The sequence below is a fragment of the Pavona decussata genome, unplaced genomic scaffold, assembly GCF_977016875.1.
Source record: "Pavona decussata unplaced genomic scaffold, jaPavDecu1.1 SCAFFOLD_156, whole genome shotgun sequence".
In the NCBI taxonomy this organism is placed as follows: Eukaryota; Metazoa; Cnidaria; class Anthozoa; order Scleractinia; family Agariciidae; genus Pavona; species Pavona decussata.
Window position 1 is genome coordinate 5,734,308 of NW_028145568.1, and position 22,630 is coordinate 5,756,937.

General features: G+C 36.1%; 1 protein-coding gene across 1 annotated transcript in view; it reads right to left on the reverse strand.

Annotated features, from left to right (window-relative positions):
• Window positions 1-306: 306 nt before the first annotated feature.
• LOC146465518 (zinc metalloproteinase nas-15-like) overlaps window positions 307-22,630 on the reverse strand; it is a 48,526-nt gene continuing 26,202 nt past the window's right edge. Inside the window, exons 3-11 of the mRNA XM_085128437.1 lie at window positions 8,765-8,870; window positions 6,394-6,570; window positions 5,814-5,937; window positions 5,044-5,135; window positions 4,213-4,296; window positions 3,697-3,839; window positions 2,684-2,792; window positions 1,473-1,598; window positions 307-388 (exon numbers count right to left, since the gene is read on the reverse strand). Coding sequence (XP_084984563.1) covers window positions 1,492-1,598; window positions 2,684-2,792; window positions 3,697-3,839; window positions 4,213-4,296; window positions 5,044-5,135; window positions 5,814-5,937; window positions 6,394-6,570; window positions 8,765-8,828 — 900 coding nt within the window. The 5' untranslated portion in view covers window positions 8,829-8,870 and the 3' untranslated portion in view covers window positions 307-388; window positions 1,473-1,491. The remainder of the gene's footprint in view (window positions 389-1,472; window positions 1,599-2,683; window positions 2,793-3,696; window positions 3,840-4,212; window positions 4,297-5,043; window positions 5,136-5,813; window positions 5,938-6,393; window positions 6,571-8,764; window positions 8,871-22,630) is intronic.

Sequence of the window (22,630 nt, forward strand, 5' to 3'; positions counted from 1 at the left end):
CCAAGCTAAAATCTGATCAATGTATCGAAATTGGTGTACTAAAAAACCGAAAATTCATCGGATGATTCTGTGATACTCTCGGAGTGTTCGTGCTAAATATAATTTATTTATCGGACTTAGCAGTTAATATTCGCATTTTTCCCACACCTGTTTACCGAAACACATCCGTCCCACCTTAGTATTTTTCTTACTGTAATGTAAACTATTTCAGTTAAAATATGGAAAAATTCAGGTCATAACAAAACAGCTTGAAACGGCTACTGGGTGTAAGAGAATTTTTACGCAAGGATACAATTAGACTGACAATGTTTTTAATGCCCTATATTTCAGCTCATTCTACTCATCTCAAGAATAGTATTATTAGTGTTGTTCCCCACACTCTAATAACCTGCAAAATATAAATGTACAAAAACATTTACTTGAGCAATTTAGTGAAACAAAATGTAGACTGCAGTTCGCAATACTGATGATGATGATGATGATGATGATGATGATGCTGATGATGAGGATGATTTTTTTTATTGAACTAAGTAAGATTGGCAAGATAGTTTCCAATTAAGTATTCTCTCTGATATTTTCCTATTGCCTCATTTTCTTTAAAATGTATCTTCATAAAACGTTTCCTTTAAAAAATGGCTTTCTTCAAAATAATAATAATTACTTGACAAGTGGTATGATGTTGAGGCCCCTTATGAGGTAACTAAAAGTGCTTTCCATTTGTCAGCACTGGCCGGCCAGACCGGCCACTCTGTAAATCGAATACGTCATTTTGAAGTGATGGTACTTCAAAATCTTGAAAAATACTCACTCTGAAAAAGGTGCGCGCTATTTAGAAGAAATTCGAAGGACTAGGATAAAACTTATCCTTCAAATTGGTACATTCCGTTAACGAACTGACCGGTCTGACAAATGGAAAGCGCCCTTTGATGAGTATATTTTGTTTTAGGAAATAAGCTGTGCGCAAAGCTAGTGTAATACAAACAGATTGAAACTATATGGTGATAATTAGACAACACACTATTCAAACAGACGTTCTGTCTGACATGAACTTCGTAAAAAGAAGAAAGAAAACTATAGAGGAAGATGCACAGGGATCAGCGCGCGGGATAGGTAGACCAAATTTTTAATATTCTTATTACTGTGCAAATAGCTAACTATGCGGATGTCCTTACATATTCGTACGGTGCGTATTTAAATAAACCTTGGGGAAGCTGAGTACTAGAAGGTGTAATGTATAGTATGGTTTTCAAGGCAAGGGATACATGAATTGCTGCTAGGAGAAGTCTCATCTCGTGGTGGCAAAAAAATACTGAGAACCTATTTCAAGGTAAATTTAACGTCAAAATTTGAAATCGACAAGGGCAGGAAACAACAGAGCTCTCATCATGGGATGTGTAACCATGTAACCAATAATAGCGCGCACAATTCTTTGAATATTTAACAATTCTAAACAGGCATAATTTTGGACTTACTATTTAATCTGCCGCTTGATTAACACAGATTACAGGTTTTCTTGCAGTTTGCCCTCACATATTTGTGATCGCAGCAGTACCTTGTCCATCCTCCGCATCTATTGTCTTTGTCTGCACAACTGCTTCCTGTTAGATAGATTATAAACGGAGATCAGGGTTCAAGTAAGAAATACATGCAAAGAGCGCAGTTATTAATTCATAGCATTCGAGCTATTTATGATTTATCTGACTTCATCTGTGGCTACACTCTTTCTTTTTATAAGAATTAATTTTATAGGAACTGATCAAGGCTGAAATTTGCGAAATTTTAACAATATTTTAAGAATAAACCCGAGGCTGTGATTTTGAAAATAATTCAAATTTGTATGTTGGAAAGTTGTAAATACAATACTATTACATATTTTTAACTAAACCGCATAAAATTCTTCCTTTCTCTAAACGGCAAAACTAGCCAATAAAACGATAAGAACCTGCACTAGCCAAATGTTTGATGCTAATGACAGTTCGATGAACGGTACATGTAATACATCTGTTCTCATACGCTATAATCTAAGAATATTCACATGAATATTTTCAGCCTAACATCGGCAGAAAAATAAGAATATTCAGCCTGAGCCGAACACTGACAATATTCTTGTATAAATAAAAAGAGCGTATGCGACAAAAGGCGATCCTAACAAGTGCGCTAGTCGAATCCAGAGAGAAACTTGGGCTTAGCCAGGCATTTTCCGACCAAATCGCGCTTTGATTTGGAAAAAATATCATACATGCTTTGCATTTAGAATAATCGTTTTCATAAATGCGTGGTTATCCCCAATTTTCATTTTAATTCCAATAGCCCTTGCTAAGATCTACTTTTCCAGCATTTTTGTTCACTGTGAAAAATATATCTGTATTATGAACTTATGTAGACTAAAGTAGAACATATTCTGATCTTATTTAAATTTTAGACTGAGATTTACCAAGGAGAACAGACATTAAAATTACGTCTTCCTTCAGGGTCACTACACAAATGTTCCAACTTTGTTTTCTTGGCTGCTGTAGCATTTCGTTAACTTTTAATAGACTTTCGAAGTGATCTTTGCTAATTGGAGCAAGCATTTGCAGGCACATTGCAGCCTAAAGTCAGTGTCATCCTGCGATATACAAGCCACCCGGCGGGAGAGGTTCATTTACTAATAATTAGTAACATAAAGAGTTATGAAAAATACTAAATATGTTATAGCACCCACCTCCACCACCTCCGCATTGCGATTTGTAGAGAAGATTCATCTGTTGAGCGTCTATTGCACTAATACCCCGACGCTGACCAAGTGTAACCTGAAGAAAAAGGGAAAGAATATCTCGCATGTCCGATTGGACTACGGTGAAATGCATTGGTACCCAAAGTGTTTCTATATGCTTCTCGTAAGTGGCATAACCAACCTATTATATAGTTCTCGGATCTTCTCTTTCAGGTTTGATAAACAAATAAACGTCTAAACAATTAATCGGTGTTAAATTTTTGATGCCATCTACTTTAAGCCTCTTTACGGGTCACCCAAAAAGAACCTCCTCCTGTATACACAGAACGTTTTCTGTCGACCTTTTAAAAATCTATTGTCTAAGTCTGAATACAAATTGATCTGTAGAGCTGTTGTTAGTTCTACGAAATTGCTAGCTGGCCTTTTTTCGCATTTTAACGAATTATTTGTCCCTTCGAAAACGAAAAGAAACAGTTTTTTTTACGAAATTTTGGGCTCAAATTTTACAGAAGAAAAGTTTACAACTAAATCCGAATTTCAGAGACGATTCTAAAAGGCCCTCCAAACTAATATCCACCAAAATGAGCCGTTGGGTGCCCCAGTCCTAAAGGTTATTTCGAAAGACATCAAAGAAGCGAAGATTGCCATTAACAAAAAGACAAAAGTATCTGTCTTATTTGGTCATCATTTTGCATTTTAGAGATGTTGCATTTGTTTAGATGTTGATTTTACCACGAGTAACATATTTATTTGGATACCAATAAAACTATCAGGCAATGTAGGCAATAAAAAAGTTCAAATACAACAACGACAGTTCAGTTAACAAACAAATGCGACCAAATTTAAGTCTGAAGATAACCATGAGTAATCATAAAAAGATCTATTTTAGTTTTAATTAGTCTTAAACCCCGATGGAAACATGTTTGGTAATATGAGTAATTTCGCAACCAAAAATAAATTAAATAAAACAAAAAACATACTCCTGATTGCTTTGCGATGATCGTGGGTCTCCCATTCTTGCTGAAAGCTCGGCTTTCATAATGCATCACGCTTCCATAATCATACCTAGTGCCCAGGGAGTCAATGGTTCCGCGGTTGTACTTGTTGAAGTTAAACTTGTTTCCTGAGAATTCGAATTATCATTAATTCCCGTCGATCAGTTAAATTTGGTTTTTGAAATATGATTTTAAATCAAATCTAAGCTTAAAAGTAACTCGCATCATATCCATTTCCTTATCTACAGTCAAAACAGCACCAAGCGGTCGATCTTAGGAAATGTTAGGTTAAACTGGTCAATAGACCATTCTACCTCAGACACGTTGACTGCCAAATACAGTCTCGACCGGCTCAAACGTCAGTGAACTGATGAAAGGAGAGTTTGGCCTGGGTGGGAAGGGGGTAGGGGCGCACACGGGAAGATCTGACCACATGGTCTTTACATTTGTGGTATGCTTATGCTTACCACAGAATATCACAGTTGACCCTGCCCAACTTACTCTCAATTATGTTGTCCCACACGATTGTTACGTAACTGTCCCTGTCAGGGCGAGACTGTTCATGGTAGAATCCAAGAGCGTGTCCTGAGGAGAAGGAGGTGAAATTCTCGTTAGATTTATTCATAAAATTTATCTATCTGTTAATTAATTTATTGTTTTGTTTACCAATTAATACAATTGTTAAATTGATTTACGGTGATGAGGCTATTATCTAGCCCCTGTGAAAAACGCTTAACCACAAAATTTCTGAACTGATAAACCCCTAAGGCACTCGTGATGGAGACAATGGCCATATGTTAAATAATTTTTTTTCGCCTTAGTGCAATGATAGGCAAGCATGGCATGTTCATCCCCGTCTATATTTTCGAGGAAGGAGATGTTTATGGGTCGCCACCGAACGTCCTCCACATTCTGATTAGAGCCTAATAACAAAGGCTCTCGGTCGTCTACAACACATCCGACCAATTCTTAGCCGTAGTAGAGTGTTGGCAGTCAAAGACACTTCAGAACGTAATCAGAGCTCAAATTAATCAAAGAAGTTGCACTTTGCTTCCTTTGTTTCGAAATTCTAATGTGTTTGGCCCCCAAAAGGGAACTTAAGCACAGTCATTCATTGGCCACAGACGGCAACCAGAATCTAGCTGTTGCCATTTTGACTTTCTAATGCCATCGGCTTGCCGGCATTATACAGATAGGATGGGTACCAAAACAGACGTTTTCCAGTCTTTGGCACGAGAAGCGAAAACAAGCTAACATAACGAACATTTAACTTCCGGTTGCTATCCGTGGCTCTAGAACGTTTTTGCTTCGCAGTTATCTGATAACCCTCACCTATTTCATGAGCAACAATTCCCCTGTACCAGCACCCACTAGCGAGATTGATATCCTGACGACTCCCAGTTCTTCCCACATAAGATGAACATCTAAGAGACAATGGAAGACGAGAGTGAAAGCTAAGAAACTGGTGAATTTTACCTGCCTAGTATTAACACGAGAAGTAACTGCCTCCGATAAAAAAAAGGAAATGATTTGAATGGGCGAACCGAACCACCAGTAACAAATGAATTTTTTAGAGAAATCAGAAGCCGGCATTTAATAAGACATTCCAAGAACTAAAGCCAACTTAATTGCAAACATAAACATCAGCTGATCATGATTCAGCAAAGGATCCTCTCGTACATAAGTTTTGATCTCTCCATCTGTCCACATGGCATTTTATTTCGTCGTAAAAAAATAAACAAAGGCGAAAATTCGCTCTTTCCCTGTGTAGATAACCCACAATTCTTAAGTGCAAGCATATACCGATAGATATGATGGGAAACGCGGATCCTGGTTGCCAAACACTACACCGCATACAATTTTTCAGTGAGCGAGTCGAATCTACGAATTATGACCTTCCAGCTGAGAAGTATAGAGTCGATTACTGTTGAGAGAAATTGGATTTTCTTTCTTTTTTTTTTCGAGCATATGCCTGTGTCATTGACTGAAAATACATCTTGCATCAATCCACCAGACTTTTAAGTTTAAATAACCATAATATCACTTTTTTTTTTCAAATATGTATTGAACTTCTGATGTTTTTCATTTTCTTGGCTCCTTACCCAGATCCCAGTTTAAAGTTGGCATAACCTCTTTCATTTGTTCTTTTTTTGAAGCGAATACAAGTTTTGCTCGTCCATTCCTGCATTCCTTCTCTTATAGCATTCATAGCTCGGGAGTGACGAGCTGAAAGAATAAGCACAGCAATATCATAAAATACGAAGGTAAAAATCTGATTTGACTATAAAAATTGCTAAAAAAAATTACTTAAAATCATCTTACGATTTCAAAATGGCTAACTAACGACGACGTTTCGACGCTAGCTTAACGTCATTATCAAGTGAAAAAAACTGATTGGGGATAAAATGCGACATCCCTCAAACTACTCTTTGTCTTAATAGTCCATCGAAACAACCAAATCTGAAAAAGCTCTCCTGTGCCTTAAAATGTTTTATAATGAGAGCAACGGTTTTTTCAACCACGAAGACCCTCTGTCCCGCATAGCTCATAACGCAGCTAAAACCTCCTTCTGACTAAGGGAAATTTTTTAAAGGTCTACTACTAAATAAAATCTAGTATTTTTTTTCTGAAAGGGTGCGTCACTAAAATAACAAAGATGTCAAAGTGAAGCTAAAAACGTACACAAACTGGAGTCAATGACGTAAGGCATTACACCACCAGGCCACTGTCTGTTTTTAGTTGAACCCCTCACTCCAAGTGGATTGTCAACATCCATTCCCAACTTGGCCGCCATTCGTTGCCTAGCGGTTAAGATCATGTCTCCTTCATACAAATCCGGGTCATAAACGCCCTCATTCTCTAAACATAAAAACTCAGTAAAATTAACAACTACTGAAGTAAGTTGCTTACTGGCTGAATGACCGACTGAACGATCTACCGAAGTACTGACTGATTGACTGACTGACCGTCATGACTAACTGACTGACTGGCTCACCAAAGTGAGCCACCCACCAACCGACCAACCGACTGAACAACCGATGGATCGACTGACTGACAGACCGACCCACTGACAGACCGCGTGAAAACAGCAATAAATCAAGTACTTTCTGACTAAGGATCAGTACTGCCAGTCCTCGGAATTCCGACTGTATATGGACAAGACATAAACGCGAATTCAGTTGAGTTGAGAAATATTCATCGTAACGGTTCAGTATTGAATTCCAATTTTTCCAACGTTCATCAAGATTTTACAGCCTATCATAAATAACCCCGCATTCTGTAGGCATTTCTTGCATTCTTTGTAGTCGTTTATTTGTTTTTTGTTTCTTGTTTTTCGTTTTGTTTTTTCACTCAGTATGTCTTCAGTATATCCGAGTCCGTTGCAGCCAACAAATTCGCTCGAGAATGTCCTTCAGATGATATGCGTAAAGCAGACTCCTGACCTTGGCGATGGCGATCGAATTTACAGTTCAAACAACCACGAAATCCTTACCTCCACGTTGTTGCGTAAACTTTGCAATCAGCTGCAGCAGTTCGTTGTTTGATGAATAGTACGAGCCACGAAATCCAGCTCCACTGTTTTTAGTTGTGGTTGTTTTTTTCTTATTTCAGCCGACGAAAAAGCTAATAAGGTCTAATAACTCTGGCACCTACGGTAATATTGATACTTTACGAAATGTAATGTCCCTTCGATATCCATGCGTCGAGATTTCACGAGCAGTCTAACCGGCGTTGTACCTTACAGGCGCAATTTTTCAGTGCCCAAGGCGTTATTCAATTCTGTTTTATTTGTTGATTTTTCCCTTAAGCGATAACTTCCCGTAAGCAGTCACTTTTTCGTACACCAAGGGTCCTCTCTACTTTTTCCATACCCCTTAATATCAAGTGGTAAACTCAAATTAGTGAAATTGCAAGTATTCCGCATGTACATTATGAAATAATGCATAAGGGTGTTACATAAATGGATAGTAAATATCACTTCTTCCCCTCTCCACATGGTTGGAAAGCGGTATGTCGAGAAAAAATCTCATTTGAAATGCCAGTTCAAGAGAAAATCTTAAACATCAGATCGTTACAAGCTAATTCATTGACCACCGAGGCAGGGGCGTAGCCAGGGGAGGGTTCCAGGGGTTGCGGAACCCCCCCTCTCCTATTTTTAACAGTGATTTTAACCCAGCAACAGTGTAATGGACTCTCGATTCCTGAAATTCTTGGTTTTGTTCTATGCTTGCAATAAGTACAGTGAACGTCATTGTGGTATCAATTTAATGCGTTTCACTTGTATTTTCGGAGACATAAGCAAATTTTTTTAGATAAAACTAGTAAGCAGCACATCTGCGAACTCTTACAGTCGTAAAACGATTTATTTTCTCCTACGCGTTTCGTGTGACTTACGCACACTTCGCCAGGGAGTTCTACAATACAACATAAGTGACCTGTATATATACCTACATAAAAGACCCACAGTTTTAGCTAAAACTGTGGACCCCACAATTATGTCATGCACATAATATGTCAAACGTTGCACACCTTTTCGCCTGTTTCCTACATGTAAATCCGCTAGCGTAGGTGCAGTTTTAAGTAATGTAAAATTTATTTTAGTTTTTTATTTAGGTATATATAGAGGTCACCTATGTTGTATTGTAAAACTCACTGACGAAGTGTGCGTTAGTCACACGAAACGCGTAGGAGGAAATAAACCGTTTTACAACTGCAAGAGTTCGCAGACCTGCTGCTCACTAGTTTTATCTAAACAAATTCTGGGCTGGCGTTGATGAACATCAATTACCACCGAAGAATAAATATCAGGGAAGGGATTAACACGTTCGCTCAACGGGCAACCAAGGCCAAAGTCTTGTACGTACGTAAATATGTAAGGATTTTAGACCAACCGTTTTCGTTGGAACCAATTTGGAACCCCCCCCCCCCCCCTTCCTACTAGAAATCCTGGCTACGCCCCTGCGAAGGTACCACGAGTTATAGGAAGTCTGACGGAGCAACTACGTTTTATCTGGATTAATAATTTTACAAAATCAAGAAAAGAACTCTTTACCTTCAGGATTTTTGGAAGCCGCAACAACCACCACACACAGCGTTAAAACGTACAGCCACTTCATTGTAGCTAATATCCTTCAAGGTTCAAGCAATCTGTGGTAAATCTACCAAAAATGCAAAGACTTTATGGAAATATTCGTCAACTCACCGTAATTTTATTCAACATATGATTTCTGTTGTATTTAGCCCTAGTGTGTTTGTTTGTAAACGTTCCTTGTAATTTTTTATATGCTCTCCTTTCTTTGTTTCCTCCAGATCGTTTGGAAATCATATAAAATTTAAGAAGAAAATCATTTTGACTGCTATAATTCTGTCGAAGGAAAATATATATATGTTAATTGTTCTCGTGCACAAGCCTACTATCGCATAAGAACTACTGCGCAAAGCATTACGTTAGCCTAAATTTACGGTTGATGAGATTTTCACAGTTGATTGACAATTACCGCCTGGACGTTACAAAAGAAGCGAAACCATGAATTAGAAGCTTTGCCATTTTAGCTTGGTCTTGTCATAAAGTAATGCTATAAATCAAAAACGTTCAAAAAGAAGCAGAAGACTGAACGTTCCTTCCTTGCTCGGATATACCCTAACATAAAAGGGCACAACATTCGGTGGAGAAAAAAAAAAGCCGGACCACCTCTCACTGACTTAAAAGGAGTCCTGACGAGGTGCTGTATTATTCAATGCCTCTGGCTTGAATCACTTCTGGTGTGCCTACGCGTCCGTGCATTACTACGGCCAAAATCTATGTGCCGCCTTGCCTTCTTCCCTTTCACCTTTCTAATGTCTCCGCCGCCTCTACCTATTTCCGCCTCTATTTCACAAGCCTCCAGAGACCGGACGCCTTAGAAGCATTAAGTCCTTAACAAGGAATCAAAAGGGAAGGAATTCAAGTGAGCTGCACATTATTGTGGTGGCGATTTGACTGTGAACATTTCAACATATTACTTCTGATAATAACGCGATGGACGATTTTGGAACTCTATTCCTTTTAATTAATATCATAACTGCAACTAGTTTAGGCTTGTGGTCGTAATCTGTTACTATTTTTAATTTTCCGCAAACAAGAAAGGATAGTAAGTTACGGGGCATGTCCGATGCGTCTCAAGTTTCTAGGTATCAACTCGTTCTGCCACTCGAAAAAACAAAAGCAAAAACACAAACAAACATAGCTCACACATGCACCCAAACAAGACTAAGTTTTGTGTTTTCCAACATTCACAATATTCATTTACTCTGGACTTTCATAGATGCAGATCAACAGATGTAATTTACAGCGGTGTTTAGTTATTTGACACAATCTTCTTTAAAAGACGATATTACAAACGAATCTTGCATGAACCGCACCCACTACAATTTACATGAAACAAGTCTTAACAACAAATGAAAAACTCATCATTTGAAGCCAGACGTTTTTTATGGCAGTCCCATCACAGATGCAATGGGTTGGTTGGAAAATTTCCAACGAATCAGTAAAATTAACAATTGGACGATAAATTACATTACTTAACCTTTTTTCTTCTCTATCTTAAAGGTCTTGTTCAGATGGGGTTTTCCGTGCTTCCCGACGAAACTAAATTAAACTAACAACAGCATTAACTGCGACTTTTATGGAGTGTTTTCCGTCCGAGTCGCAGGGTTTTTTTTAATCCAGCATTTAAGCGCGGGCAAGCAGCAAAAAGGCGTGTCACTTGTTGACTATCTCGCTGATATTACAAGTCGTTGTACGCCTATGTTCTTGAAAATATTAAATTGCGTTGGAACGGTTTGAACGGGCCTTAAAACAAATAACAATTTGAAGCTCGAAATACAAATACGAATGTTACGACTAAACATAAGAATACAAAATTGAAACTCGAAATAACGCATGAATTGGCATGGGATATCAATAGGATATGACTGAAAGATGCCATCAATAACATACAAGTACATGTTCGCACTTAAATACCGCGGTGAAGCAGTAACGAACAATTTATGGGATGGTTTCCCCAAAAGAGTAATTGACGTTTTTAAAAGCCTTTTCATCATCAATCCGGCACGTTTCGTACAGAATCGTACAAAATTTAGCACTGTTTCTAATGACTTCTTCTAGTATTAGGGTGTGATATTTCGTTCCGAGAGAAAAAACTCACACACAACTCATGAAATTAGTATCCCTGATGATTTATTCTCTTGTTCAGTCTCTCCTACATGGTTTTCATTTTGTAGCTCTTTTGTTTGCCAGTCAGTACCGCACATCTCTTAACGGATCAACTGCTGCGCTGAATACCTCACAGTGTCTTTGCTGTTGTTCTTTTTTTCACAACTTTTCTTCCAATTCTTCCCTTGTTTACTGATTTCTAGCCACTGCTTGCTGACAGGAGGCGCATGAATTTTCAGTTAAGATTTAAATAATTTTCATCTACATTTAACTTTACGCGTAAGGCACATATTACTGAAAGTCACTTACTTCAATTCGTTGATTGCCTTTCTTGTTCCTCCACCCGGCGTTGGGCCTTGTTGCCGGCAATATTCAAAATACCTCTTCTGTATCCTGTCTCACCTGTCGGTGACTACCCGCAAATGGCTACAACACGAACTTTTAAATATTTTTGTACTTATTCAATTTTGGTCGGTACGAACACGTAACACTACGCAAGCTTTTTGTCATGTTTTATAATTATATAGCCACAATATTTAGGTGAATGACTATCCAATGTGACAACTTTTGTGTTGAAAATTATTCTTATTTCCTTCAAATTACGCCAACAACAGTTGCTTGAATTACGCGTGGGGAAATGTTAAACGATAAAATACATTCTTTTCCAAGTAAAACTTTCAACAAGTGTATAGATTATCTTTAAAACTATGTTGTACAAGTGATACAGTCGAAACCGAGTTAAATGATATCTATCAACGCAGTAGTTTTTCATAGACTCAATTTTAGTTTTGCTGATCAAAAGTTGCTTTCTTTTGGTACCAATTCGGTGTGAAGCAAAAGTTCTTTTTTGAACTGTTTCCTCGGAAAAAAACCACAGATGAAAATATGGCCTAATTGGCTGTCAGAAATAAAATGGATTGTTCATGTTCGGTCAACACTTTCGTTTATCCCCTTGCAAGAAAATGTCTGGAAAAAACTCGATCGTTTACCCGGTTTTGACCATTTTTGTTATATTTCCGCCGTGTTTAAAAATAAATTTTTAACTGTTGAATTTTATCAATAATTAATGCTACTTTCTATCATTTAGATAACAATAGCTAGTGTTAAAACTTGTAATCTGCAACTGATTATTGAACAAAAAATGCCTATTGTTACAGTACTAGATCAGTTGTACCAACGCGTACTGTACTTTCAAGGTTTCGATCTTGTAAACACGTACCAAGATAAATTATAAAAAAGGGCGGAAACTAGATTTGGAGAAAAAAGTTGTGTTCTATTAGTAGTGTACTGTTATTCAATTATATTGAACGTCTGATTTTTCTTGTATTTCAGCTCCAAGAGTATTGTCCTTTTTACCTTAATTGTTTTGTTCCGATTGTTTGGGAACCTTTTGGTCAACGCGTATTTCCTTACGTTTTAACCTTCAGGCTACATCTTGCTGGAAATACCTGATATAACTCTTTTACCTGTTTGTAACAATTTTTGACGTAATTCCGCCGTATTTAAAAATAAATTTGTACCACTTGATTTTTATCCTATAACTTTCTATTATTTATAGATAACTAGCTAGTGTTAAGACTTTTATTCTGCCACTGATTATTGAACGGAAACATTTATTGCACCAGATCTGTTGTACCAACACGTACAGTATTTTCAAATAAGGTTTCGATCTTGTAAACACGTTGCAAGATAATTAATGTAAAAAAAGGAGGAACCTAGATTTGGAGACGAAGGTTGTGTTCTATTTTAGTTTCGTTGTAGTGTACTGTTAAGTAATTTTATTAGACTTATGATTTTTGTTGTATTTACTTCAAGAGTGTTCATTGTAACTTTTATACTGCTCTCCTTACTTTCTTTTGTCCAGATCGTTTGAGAATCCTTTGGTCAACACGTATTTCCTTAAGTTTTTAACCTTCAGTTATCCTCTTGCTAGAAAATGCCTGGCAATAACTCTTTTAACCGTGTTTCATATTTTTTGGTGTAGTTCGTTCTTTCAACAATATCATAGGAGAGAAAAAATAAATAAAGACATTCGCACACTAAGAAAAAAATCTATACAAAATCGTGTTTCATCATTAGTCGCTTAAAAGCCTCCAAGGACGCTTCCCGTTTGTATGTTTCAGGTAACGAATTAAATAAAATCGCTCCGGAGTATCTAAAAGTTCTCTTCCCAAGGTTAAGTTTGGGTCTTGAAGGATGAATGTCTTCACGCCGACGAGTATTGTAACTATGGAAACTGTGGTTCATGTATGAGCTTTTTCATCGATCCGGCACGTTTCGTACAGAATCGTACAAAATTTAGCACTGTTTCTAATGACTTCTTCTAGTCATAGGGTGTGATATTTCGTTCCCAGATAAGATCCTCACACACAACTCTTAAAATTAATATTCCTGATTATTTACCCTTTTGGTCAGTCTCTCCTACATGGCTTTCTTTTTGTAGCTCTTTTGTTTGCCAGTCAGTACCGCACATCTTTTAACGGATCAACTGCTGTGCTGTATAGCTAACAGTGTCTTTGCTGTTGTTGTTTTCTCTTTTTTTTTTCTTTTTTTTTCACAATTTTTCTTCCAATTCTTCACTTGTTGAATGATTTTTTAGCCATTGCTTGCTGATAGAAGGCGCACGCATTTTCAGTAAAGATTTAAATAATTTTCATCTACATTTAACTTTACGCGTAACGCACATATTACTGAAAGTCACTTACTTCAATTCGTTGATTGCCTTTCTTGTTCCTCCACACGGCGTTGGGCCTTGTTGCCGGCAATATTCAAAATACCTCTTCTGTATCCTGCCTTACCTTTCAGTGACTACCTGCAATTGGCTACGACACGAACTTTTAAATATTTTTGTACTTAGTCAATTTTGGTCGGTGCGGACACGTCACACTACGCATGCTTTTTATCATGTCTTATAATTATGTAGCCGCAATATTTAATTTAGGTGACTAACTGTCCAATGTGACAACCTTTGTGTTGGAAATAATTCTTTTCTCCTTCAAATTACACCAAAAGGAGTTGCTTGAATTACGCATTGGGAAATGTTAAACGAAAAAAATACGTTCTTTACCAAGTAAAAATTTCAACATTGTTGTTTATTTAAGTTTATCTGTATTTGGGTTTACTTTAATCATTCACCGGTGCTGTGTTGCTGGTAATTACTCCAGATATAACTCTTCAGTGTATTAGTTTCTTTCATCGTGCTTGTATTTTATTAGGGGAATTAAAATGAATTGTGTAGCATAAATCACCGAGGAGTGCCTTCTCAACCTGATTTCCTGAAAGTGTATAGATTATCTTTAAAACTATGTTTAACAAATGATGCAGTAGAAACCGCGTTAGTTGATATCTATCAACCCAGCAGTTTTTCGTAGACTTAATTTTAGTGATGCTAATCAAAGGTTGTTTTCTTATGGTATCAATTTGGTGTGAAGCAAAAGCTTTTTTTCTTTTTAAGTGTTTCCTCGGAAACATACCACTGATGAAACAATGGCCTAATTGGTTTTCAGAAATAAAATAGATTTTTCATGTTCTTTCAACACTTTCGGTTAACCCCTTGGAAGGAAATGCCTGGAAATAACTCGATCTTTTACTCGTTTTTGGTCATTTTTGGTGCAATTCCGCCTTGTTTAAAAACGAATTTGTACCTGTTGATTTTTATCTTTAATTAATTTTACTCTCTATCATTTATATAAGAATAGCTAGTGTTAAGACTTTTAATCTGCAACTGATTATTGAACAAAAACGCCTATTGTACCAGATCAGTTGTACCAACAGGTATTGTACTTTCAAGGTTTCGATGTTGTAAACACGTACCAAAATAAATTATAAAAAAAGGCGGAAACCAGATTTGGAGAAGAAAGTTGTGTTCTATTGGAAGTGTACCGTTATTTAATTACATAGAACGCATCATTTTTCAGATATTTAAGCCCCGAGAGTTTTCATTTGTAAATAATGAAAATGTTTGTTGCAATATGTATATTGTTCTCCTTACTTTGTTTTGTCCCGATCTTTTGGTCAACGCGTATTTCCCTACGTTTTAGTCTTCAGTTAACCTCTTGCTGGAAATGGCTGGAAATAACTCTTTTACGCGTTTGTGTGTCAATTTTTGATGTAATTCCGCCGTATTTAATGATAAATTGTACCAATTGATTTTTATCCCATAACTTTGTATTATTCAGATAACTAGTTAGTGTTAAGACTTTAATCTCCCACTGATTATTGAACGGAAAAACCTTCTGTACCAGATCTGCTGTACCAACACGTACAGTATTTTCAATTAAGGTGTCGATCTTGTAAACACGTTGCAAGATAATTGATAGAAAAAAAGGAGGAACCTAGATTTGAAAAAGACGATTATTTTCTATTTTATTTTCGTTAAAGTGTACTGTTAGGTAATTTTATTAAACTTGTGGTTTTTCTTGTATTTACTTCAGGAGTGTTCATTGTAACTTTTATATTACTCTTCTTACTTTGTTTTGTCCATATCGTTTAAGAATCCATTGGTCAACACGTACTTCCTTAAGTTTTATCCTTGAGTTAAGCTCTTGCTAGAAAATGCCTGGCAATAACTCTTTTACCCGTTTTTCATATTTTTTTCGTGCAATTCGTTCTTTCAACAAGCTTGTTGAAAGCGTGTTGAATAAAGTATAAATTCGTTTAAACTTTCATTCAACATCGATTCAACATCTCCTTTGTTATTGAAAATGCTGAATTGCATTGGAACCGCTTAAACAGTTCGCTCTACTTATCCAACAGCTGTTAAACTTTTGTTGAACGAATGTAGGTCAAACGTTGAATCCGTTTAAACGGGCGTGAAAACGTAGCAATTAGAATTTTAAGCCCGAAATACAAATACGAATTTGAAGACTATTAAGGTACGAATACAAAATTGAAGCTCGAAATTAAACATAAATTGGGATATCAATAGGATATGCGTGAAATATGCTATCAATAAGGTACAAGTACATTTAGGCAATGAAATACCGCGGTAAAGCAACGACGAAGAATTTAGGGAATGGTTTCCCCAAATGAGTAATTGATGTTTAATCCTTTTCATCATCAATCCGACCCGTTTCGTACAAAATCGTACAAAATTTAGCACTGTTTTTAATGAGTTCGTTTATTCATAAGGTATGATATTTCGTTCTGAGATAAAATCCTCACACACAACTCTTAAAATTAATATTCCTGATTATTTATCTTTTTGTTTAGTCTCTCCTACATGGCTTTCTTTCTGTAGCTCTTTTGTTTGCCTGTTTCGAACACCATGCCAGTCAGTCCGCTCATTTCTTAACGGATAAACTGCTGTGCTGAATACCTCACAGTGTTTTTACTATTGTTCTTTTTTTTTCACAACTTTTCTTCCAATTCTTCCATTGTTGACTGATTCTTAGCCATTGCTTGCTGACAGAAGGCACAAACATTTTCAGTAAAGACTTAAATAATTTTCATCTACATTTAACTTTACGCGTAACGCACATATTACTGAAAGTCACTTACTTCAATTCGTTGATTGCCTTTCTTGTTCCTTCACACGGCGTTGGGCCTTGTTGCCGGCAATATACAAAATACCTCTTCTGTATCCTGCCTTACCTGTCGGTGAATACCCTCAATTGGCTACGACGCGAACTTTAAATATTTTTGTACTTAGTAAATTTTGGTCAGCTCGAACACGTCACACTACGCATGCTTTTTATCATGTCTTATAATTATATAGCCGCAATATTTAATTTAGGTGACTAACTATCCAATGTGACAACCTTTGTGTTGGGAATAATTCTTTTCTCCTTCAAATTACACCAAAAGGAGTTGCTTGAATTACGCGTCGGGAAATGTTAAACGAAAAAAATACGTTCTTTACCAAGTAAAAATTTCAACATTGTTGTTTATTTAAGTTTATCTTTATTCGGGTTTACTTTAATCATTCACCGGTGCTGTGTTGCTGGTAATTACTCCAGATATTACCCTTCACTGTATTAGCTTGTTCCATCGTATTTGCATTTTATTAGGGGAAATAAAATGAATTGTGTAGTATAAATCACCGAGGTGTGCCTTCTCAACCTGATTTCCTGGAAGTATATAGATTATCTTTAAAACTATGTTTTACAAGTGATACGGTCGAAACCACGTTTGTTGATATGTATCAACGCAGCAGTTTTTCGTAGAGCCCATTTTAGTTATGCTGATCAAAAATTGGTTTCTTATGGTACCAATTTGGTGTAAAGAAGAAGTTTTTTTTTAAGTGTTTCCTCGGAAACATACCACCGATAAAAATATGGCCTAATTGGTTTTCAGAAATAAAATGGATTGTTCATGTTTGGTCAACACTTTCGGTTAACCCCTTGCAAGAAAAGGCCTAAAAAAACTCGAGTGTTTACTCATTTTTTATCATGTTTGGTGTAATCTCTTTGTACCTGTTGATTTTTGTCTTCAATTAATTTTACTTTCTATCATTTAGATAACAATAGCTAGTGTTAAAACTTTTAACCTGCAACTGATCATTGGACAGAAACGCGTATGGTACCAGCTCAGTTGTATCGACACGTACTGTACTTTCAATTAAGGTTTCGATCTTGTAAACGCGTACCAAGAAAATTTATGGAAAAAAGCGGAACCTAGATTTGTAGAAGAAAGTTGTGTTCTAAGTAGTGTGCTGTTATTTAGTAAATGAACCCCTTCAGGCGGCTGGTATGTCGGCTAATAATGTCCGCGGCTGAGAGATTGTCCGAAAAATGAATATTTTGCCGAGAAGCGAAGCTTCGAGGGCGAATGTGAAATTTTGAGGACAATCTGTCAGCCAAGGACATTATCAGCTGACATATCAGTAAGCCAGAAAGGGGTTTATTTATTTTATAACCCTCCCATTATTTTTTATACCGCGCGAAAACCGCTCGTAAAAAAGCCAATGCTGATCTGATGGCGGATGCGGGCGATTGACGTAAACAAGTACATTTGATTGGTTTACAGAAACTTTATTTTCACTGTGATTGGACCAAAACTTGACGAACTGACTCACTTTGCTAAGGACTAAATCTGAAAATCTGCTCGTAACTTTCTACACCTTCAAAGACGTTAACAGCATGTTTTGTTGACATTTTTGTACTTTCCGGAACAGCATTTGCGACCAGCTTTTTGCTGTAAACATGACTGCACATCTACAAAACGAGTTTGTGTTTCTTCCATGTAAATAAATAAAGACGAAAAGATGAAACTCTTGAGCTGGCTTTTTTCCGCTGGCCTTGTTTCCTTTCAATGGAAATAATATGAGGGGAAATATCGACGCAGGCGGGGGTTATTGGGTGATGACCGTCCTGTGAATTGGTACCACGTGACGTAAAGTAGCCAACAAAATCGCGCAAAAATTAATAGGTGGGTAATAATTAATTATATTGCACGTGTGATTGTTCTTTTATTTTTCCCTGAGAGTTTTCGTTTCTAAACGATGAAAATGTTTCTTGTAAAATGTATATTGTTCTCCTAACTTTGTTTCGCGCCGATCGTTTAGGAATCTTTTGGTCAACAAACATGTCTTTCGTTAAGTTTTAACCTTCAGTTATCCCCTGGCTGGAAATATCTGGAAATAACTCTTTTATCAGTTTTTGACATTTTTGGGTGTAATTCCGCCGTATTTAAAGATGAATTTGTACCTGTTGATTTTATATCCTTAATTAATTTTACTATCTACTATTTAGATAACAATAGCTAGAGTTAAAATTTGTAATCTGCAACTGATTATTGAACAGAAACGCCTATTGTACCAGATCAGTTGTACCTAAACGTACTGCACTTTCAATTAAGGGTTCGATCTTGTAAACACGTTCCAATATAATTGATGGGGAAAAGGGGGAATCTAGATTTGTAGAAGAACGTTGTGTTCAATTTAAGTTTTCGTTGTAGTTAACTTACGGTTTATTGAACTAAATATCGTAGGCATTTGAACAGGTCGTTCAACTTTGTTGAAGGTGTAACAAAATGTTGTAAGCTTGTCTAAAGCCTGTTTAATTAGGTTAACATTCGTTTAAACTGTCATTCAACATCGATTCAACATTTCCTTTGTTCTTGAAAATGTTGAATTGCGTTGGAACCGTTTAAACACTCCGTTCATCCAACATTTTCCCAACATCTCTACAACTTTGTTTGAACGCATGGTGGTCAAATGTTGAAACATTTTAAACGGGCCTTATTACGTATTAAATTAATCGTTTCTCCTTCAAATTACTACCAGCAGGAGTTGCTTGAATTACGCGTGGAGAAATGTTAAACGATAAAAAATACGCTACTTTCCAAGTAAAAATTTCAACATTGTTGTTTATAATATAATTTTCGGAAACTAAGTTTATCCAAGGGTATATTCAGAAGAAATTTTCAGAAATAAGACCAAGTGGTCAATCAAACGCAGTTCTCGATTCTTACAGGCAGCCGTGTCTTAAGTTTCTCTTTTTTCGGGTTACTTTAATCATTTAGCGGTGTTGCGTTGCTGGTAATTACTCCAGATATACCGGTTCAGTGTATTAGCTTGTTTCATAGTGTTTAAATTTTATTAGGGGAATTTAAATGAATCGAGTAGTATAAATCACCGGGGTGTGCCTTCTCAACCTGATTTCCTGGAAGTGCATAGACTATCTTTAAAACTATGTTTTACAAGTGATACAGTCGAAACCACGTTTGTTGATATCTATCATCTTAGCAGTTTTCGTAGACTTAATTTTAGTTATGCTAATCAAGAGTTGTTTTCTTATGGTACCAATTCGGTGTGAAGACAAAGTCTTTTTTTAACTGTTTCCTCGGAAACATACCACAGATGAAAATATCACCTAAATGGTTTTCAGAAATAAAATGGATTGTTTATGTTCGGTCAACACTTTCGGTTAACTCCTTGAAAGAAAATGCCTGGATATAACTCGATCGTTTACCAGTTTTTGGTCATTTTTGGCGTAACTCCGCCGTGAGTAAAAAGGAATTTATACCTGTTGATTTTTATCATTAATTGATTTCACTTTGTATCATTCAGATAACAATATCTAGTGTTAAAACTTATAATCTGCAACTGATTATTGGACACAAACGCCCATTGTACCAGCTCAGTTGTACCAACACGTACAGTACTTTCAATTCAGGTTTCGATCTTGTAAACACGTGCCAAGATAATTTATGGAAAAATAGCGGAACCTAGATTTGGAGAAGAAAGTTGTGTTCTATTAGTGGTGTACTGTTATTCAATTATATTGAACGTATGATTTTTCTTGTATTTCTGCTAATGAAAATTTTTAAATAATTAAAAATGAATTTTTACCTGTTGATTTTTATCTTCAGTTAATTAATACTTTCTATCATTCAGATAACAATAGCTAGTGTTAAAACTTATAATCTGCAACTGATTATTGGACAAAAACGCCTATTGTACCAGCTCAGTTGAACCGACACGTACTGTACTTTTAATTAAGGTCTTGATCTTGTAAACACGTACCAAGATAATTTATGGAAAAAAAGCGGAACTTGGATTTGGAGAAGAAAGCTGTATTCTATTAGTAGTGTAGTAGTACTGTTATTTAATTATATTGAACGTATGATTTTTCTATTTTTTCAGCCCCGAGAGTTTTCGTTTGTAAATAATGGAAATGCTTCTTGTATTATATATATTGTTCTCCTCATACTTAGTTTTGTCCCGATAGTTTGGGAATCTTTTGGTCAACGCGTATTTCCTTAAGTTTTAACCTTCAGTTAACCTCTTGCGGGGGAATAATAGTAATAGCCGTTTATTCAAAAATCTAAGTGAAAAAGAGATAAATGAGGTTGTGCCTTTCTAGCTTTCTCCTGATAAGAAAATAAATTAAAACATTTATTATTTACAACTGTTTAAAATACTTAGCATAAAATATATAACACATCACACAATAGAAGAACTTAGTGTTTACTTTTACCCGTTTGTGACAATTTTTAATGTAATTCCGCCGTATTTAAAGATAAATTTTTACCAGTCGATTTTTATGCTATAACGTTCTATTATTAAGATAACTAGCTAGTGTTAACTTATAATCTGAAACTAATTATTGAACAGAAACGCCTATTGTGCCAGATCTGTTCCACAAGACACGTGCAGTACCTTCAATTAAGGTTTCAATCTTGTAAGCATGTACAAAGATAATTTATAAAAAAAGAAAAGGCGGAACCTAGATTTGGAGAAGAAAGTTGTGTTTTATTAGCAATGTACTGTACGAACTTTCGAACTTTCTTGTATTTCAGCTCCGAGAGTTTCGTTTCTTAATGATCAAAATGTTTCTTGTAAAATGTATACTGTTCTCCTTACTTTGTTTCGTGCCGATCGTTTGGGAATCTTTTCGTAAATATGGGTCGTTTAATTTTAACCTCAGTTAACCTCTTGTTGGAAAATGCCTGGAAATATCTCTTTTACCAGTTTTTGACAATTTTTGGTGTAATTCCGCCGTGTTTAAGGATGAATTTGTACCAGTTGATTTTATCCTTAATAAATTTTACTTTCTTTTATTTACATAACAATAGCTAGTGTTAAAACTTGTAATCTGCAACTGACTATTGAACAGAAACGCCTATTGTACCAGATCAGTTGTACCTAAACGTACTGCACTTTCAATTAAGGGTTCGATCTTGTAAACACGTACCAATATAATTGATGGGGAAAAGGCGGAATCTAGATTTGTAGAAGAAGGTTGTGTTCTATTTAAGTTTTCGTTGTACTGTACTGTAAGGTAATTGTATTTAACTTACGAATTCTCTTGCATTTAGTCCGAGGGTGTTCTTTGGTAAAGGTTGGAAATGTTCGTTGTAAGTTTTTTATTACTCTCCTTACTTGGTTTTGTCAAGATCGTATGAGAATCCTTTGGTCAAAACATATTTCGTTAAATTTTAACCTTCATTTAACCCCTTTCTGGAAATGCCTGGAAATAACTCGTTCACCTGTTTTTCATATTTTTTAGTGTAATTCCGCCGTGTTTGAAGATGTTAGTACCTGTTGATTTTTTTCCTTAATTTATTTTTCTTTCTATCATTTGGATAACTAGCTAGCGTTAAAACTTTTAATCTGCAACTGATTATTCAACGGAAACACCTGTTGTACCAGAGCTGTTGTAACGACACGCACAGTACTTTCAATTAAGATTTCGATCTTGCAAACACGTACCAAGAATTTATGGGAAAAGGAGGAACCTAGATTTGGAGAAGAAGATTGTGTTCTATTTAACTGTTCGTTGCACATTTGTAGAAGATACCGTTTTCGTTTGTAAAAGACAGAAATGTTCCTTGTAATTTTATATTGCTTTCCTTACTTTTTTTCTTCAGATCATTTGTAAATCGTATTGAAAATTTCAGAGGAAAATTATTATGGCAATTGTAACACTGTCAAGGAAAAAAAAAGTTTAATTGTTTTCGCGTGCAAGCGTACTATTGCATAAGAACTACCGCCCAAGTGTTAGCCTAAATTCACGGTTGACGAGGTCTTGAAAGTTGATTCACAGTTCCCGCATGGACGTTTTAAAAATAGAAAGACCAAATCCTTTGTTGCCATCTTCCCTTGGTCTTGTCATAGTGGTGCTGTAAATGTTAGTGTGAACAAATAAAAGAAAAAGAAGTTCAAAAACAAGCAGAATACCACAAGTTTCTTCCTTGCTAGGTTATACCTGAACGAAAAAGAGTACCAACACCTGCCTGCTCTAAATAATTGACCGGGCGAGCTAAGAGCAAGCAAGGAGA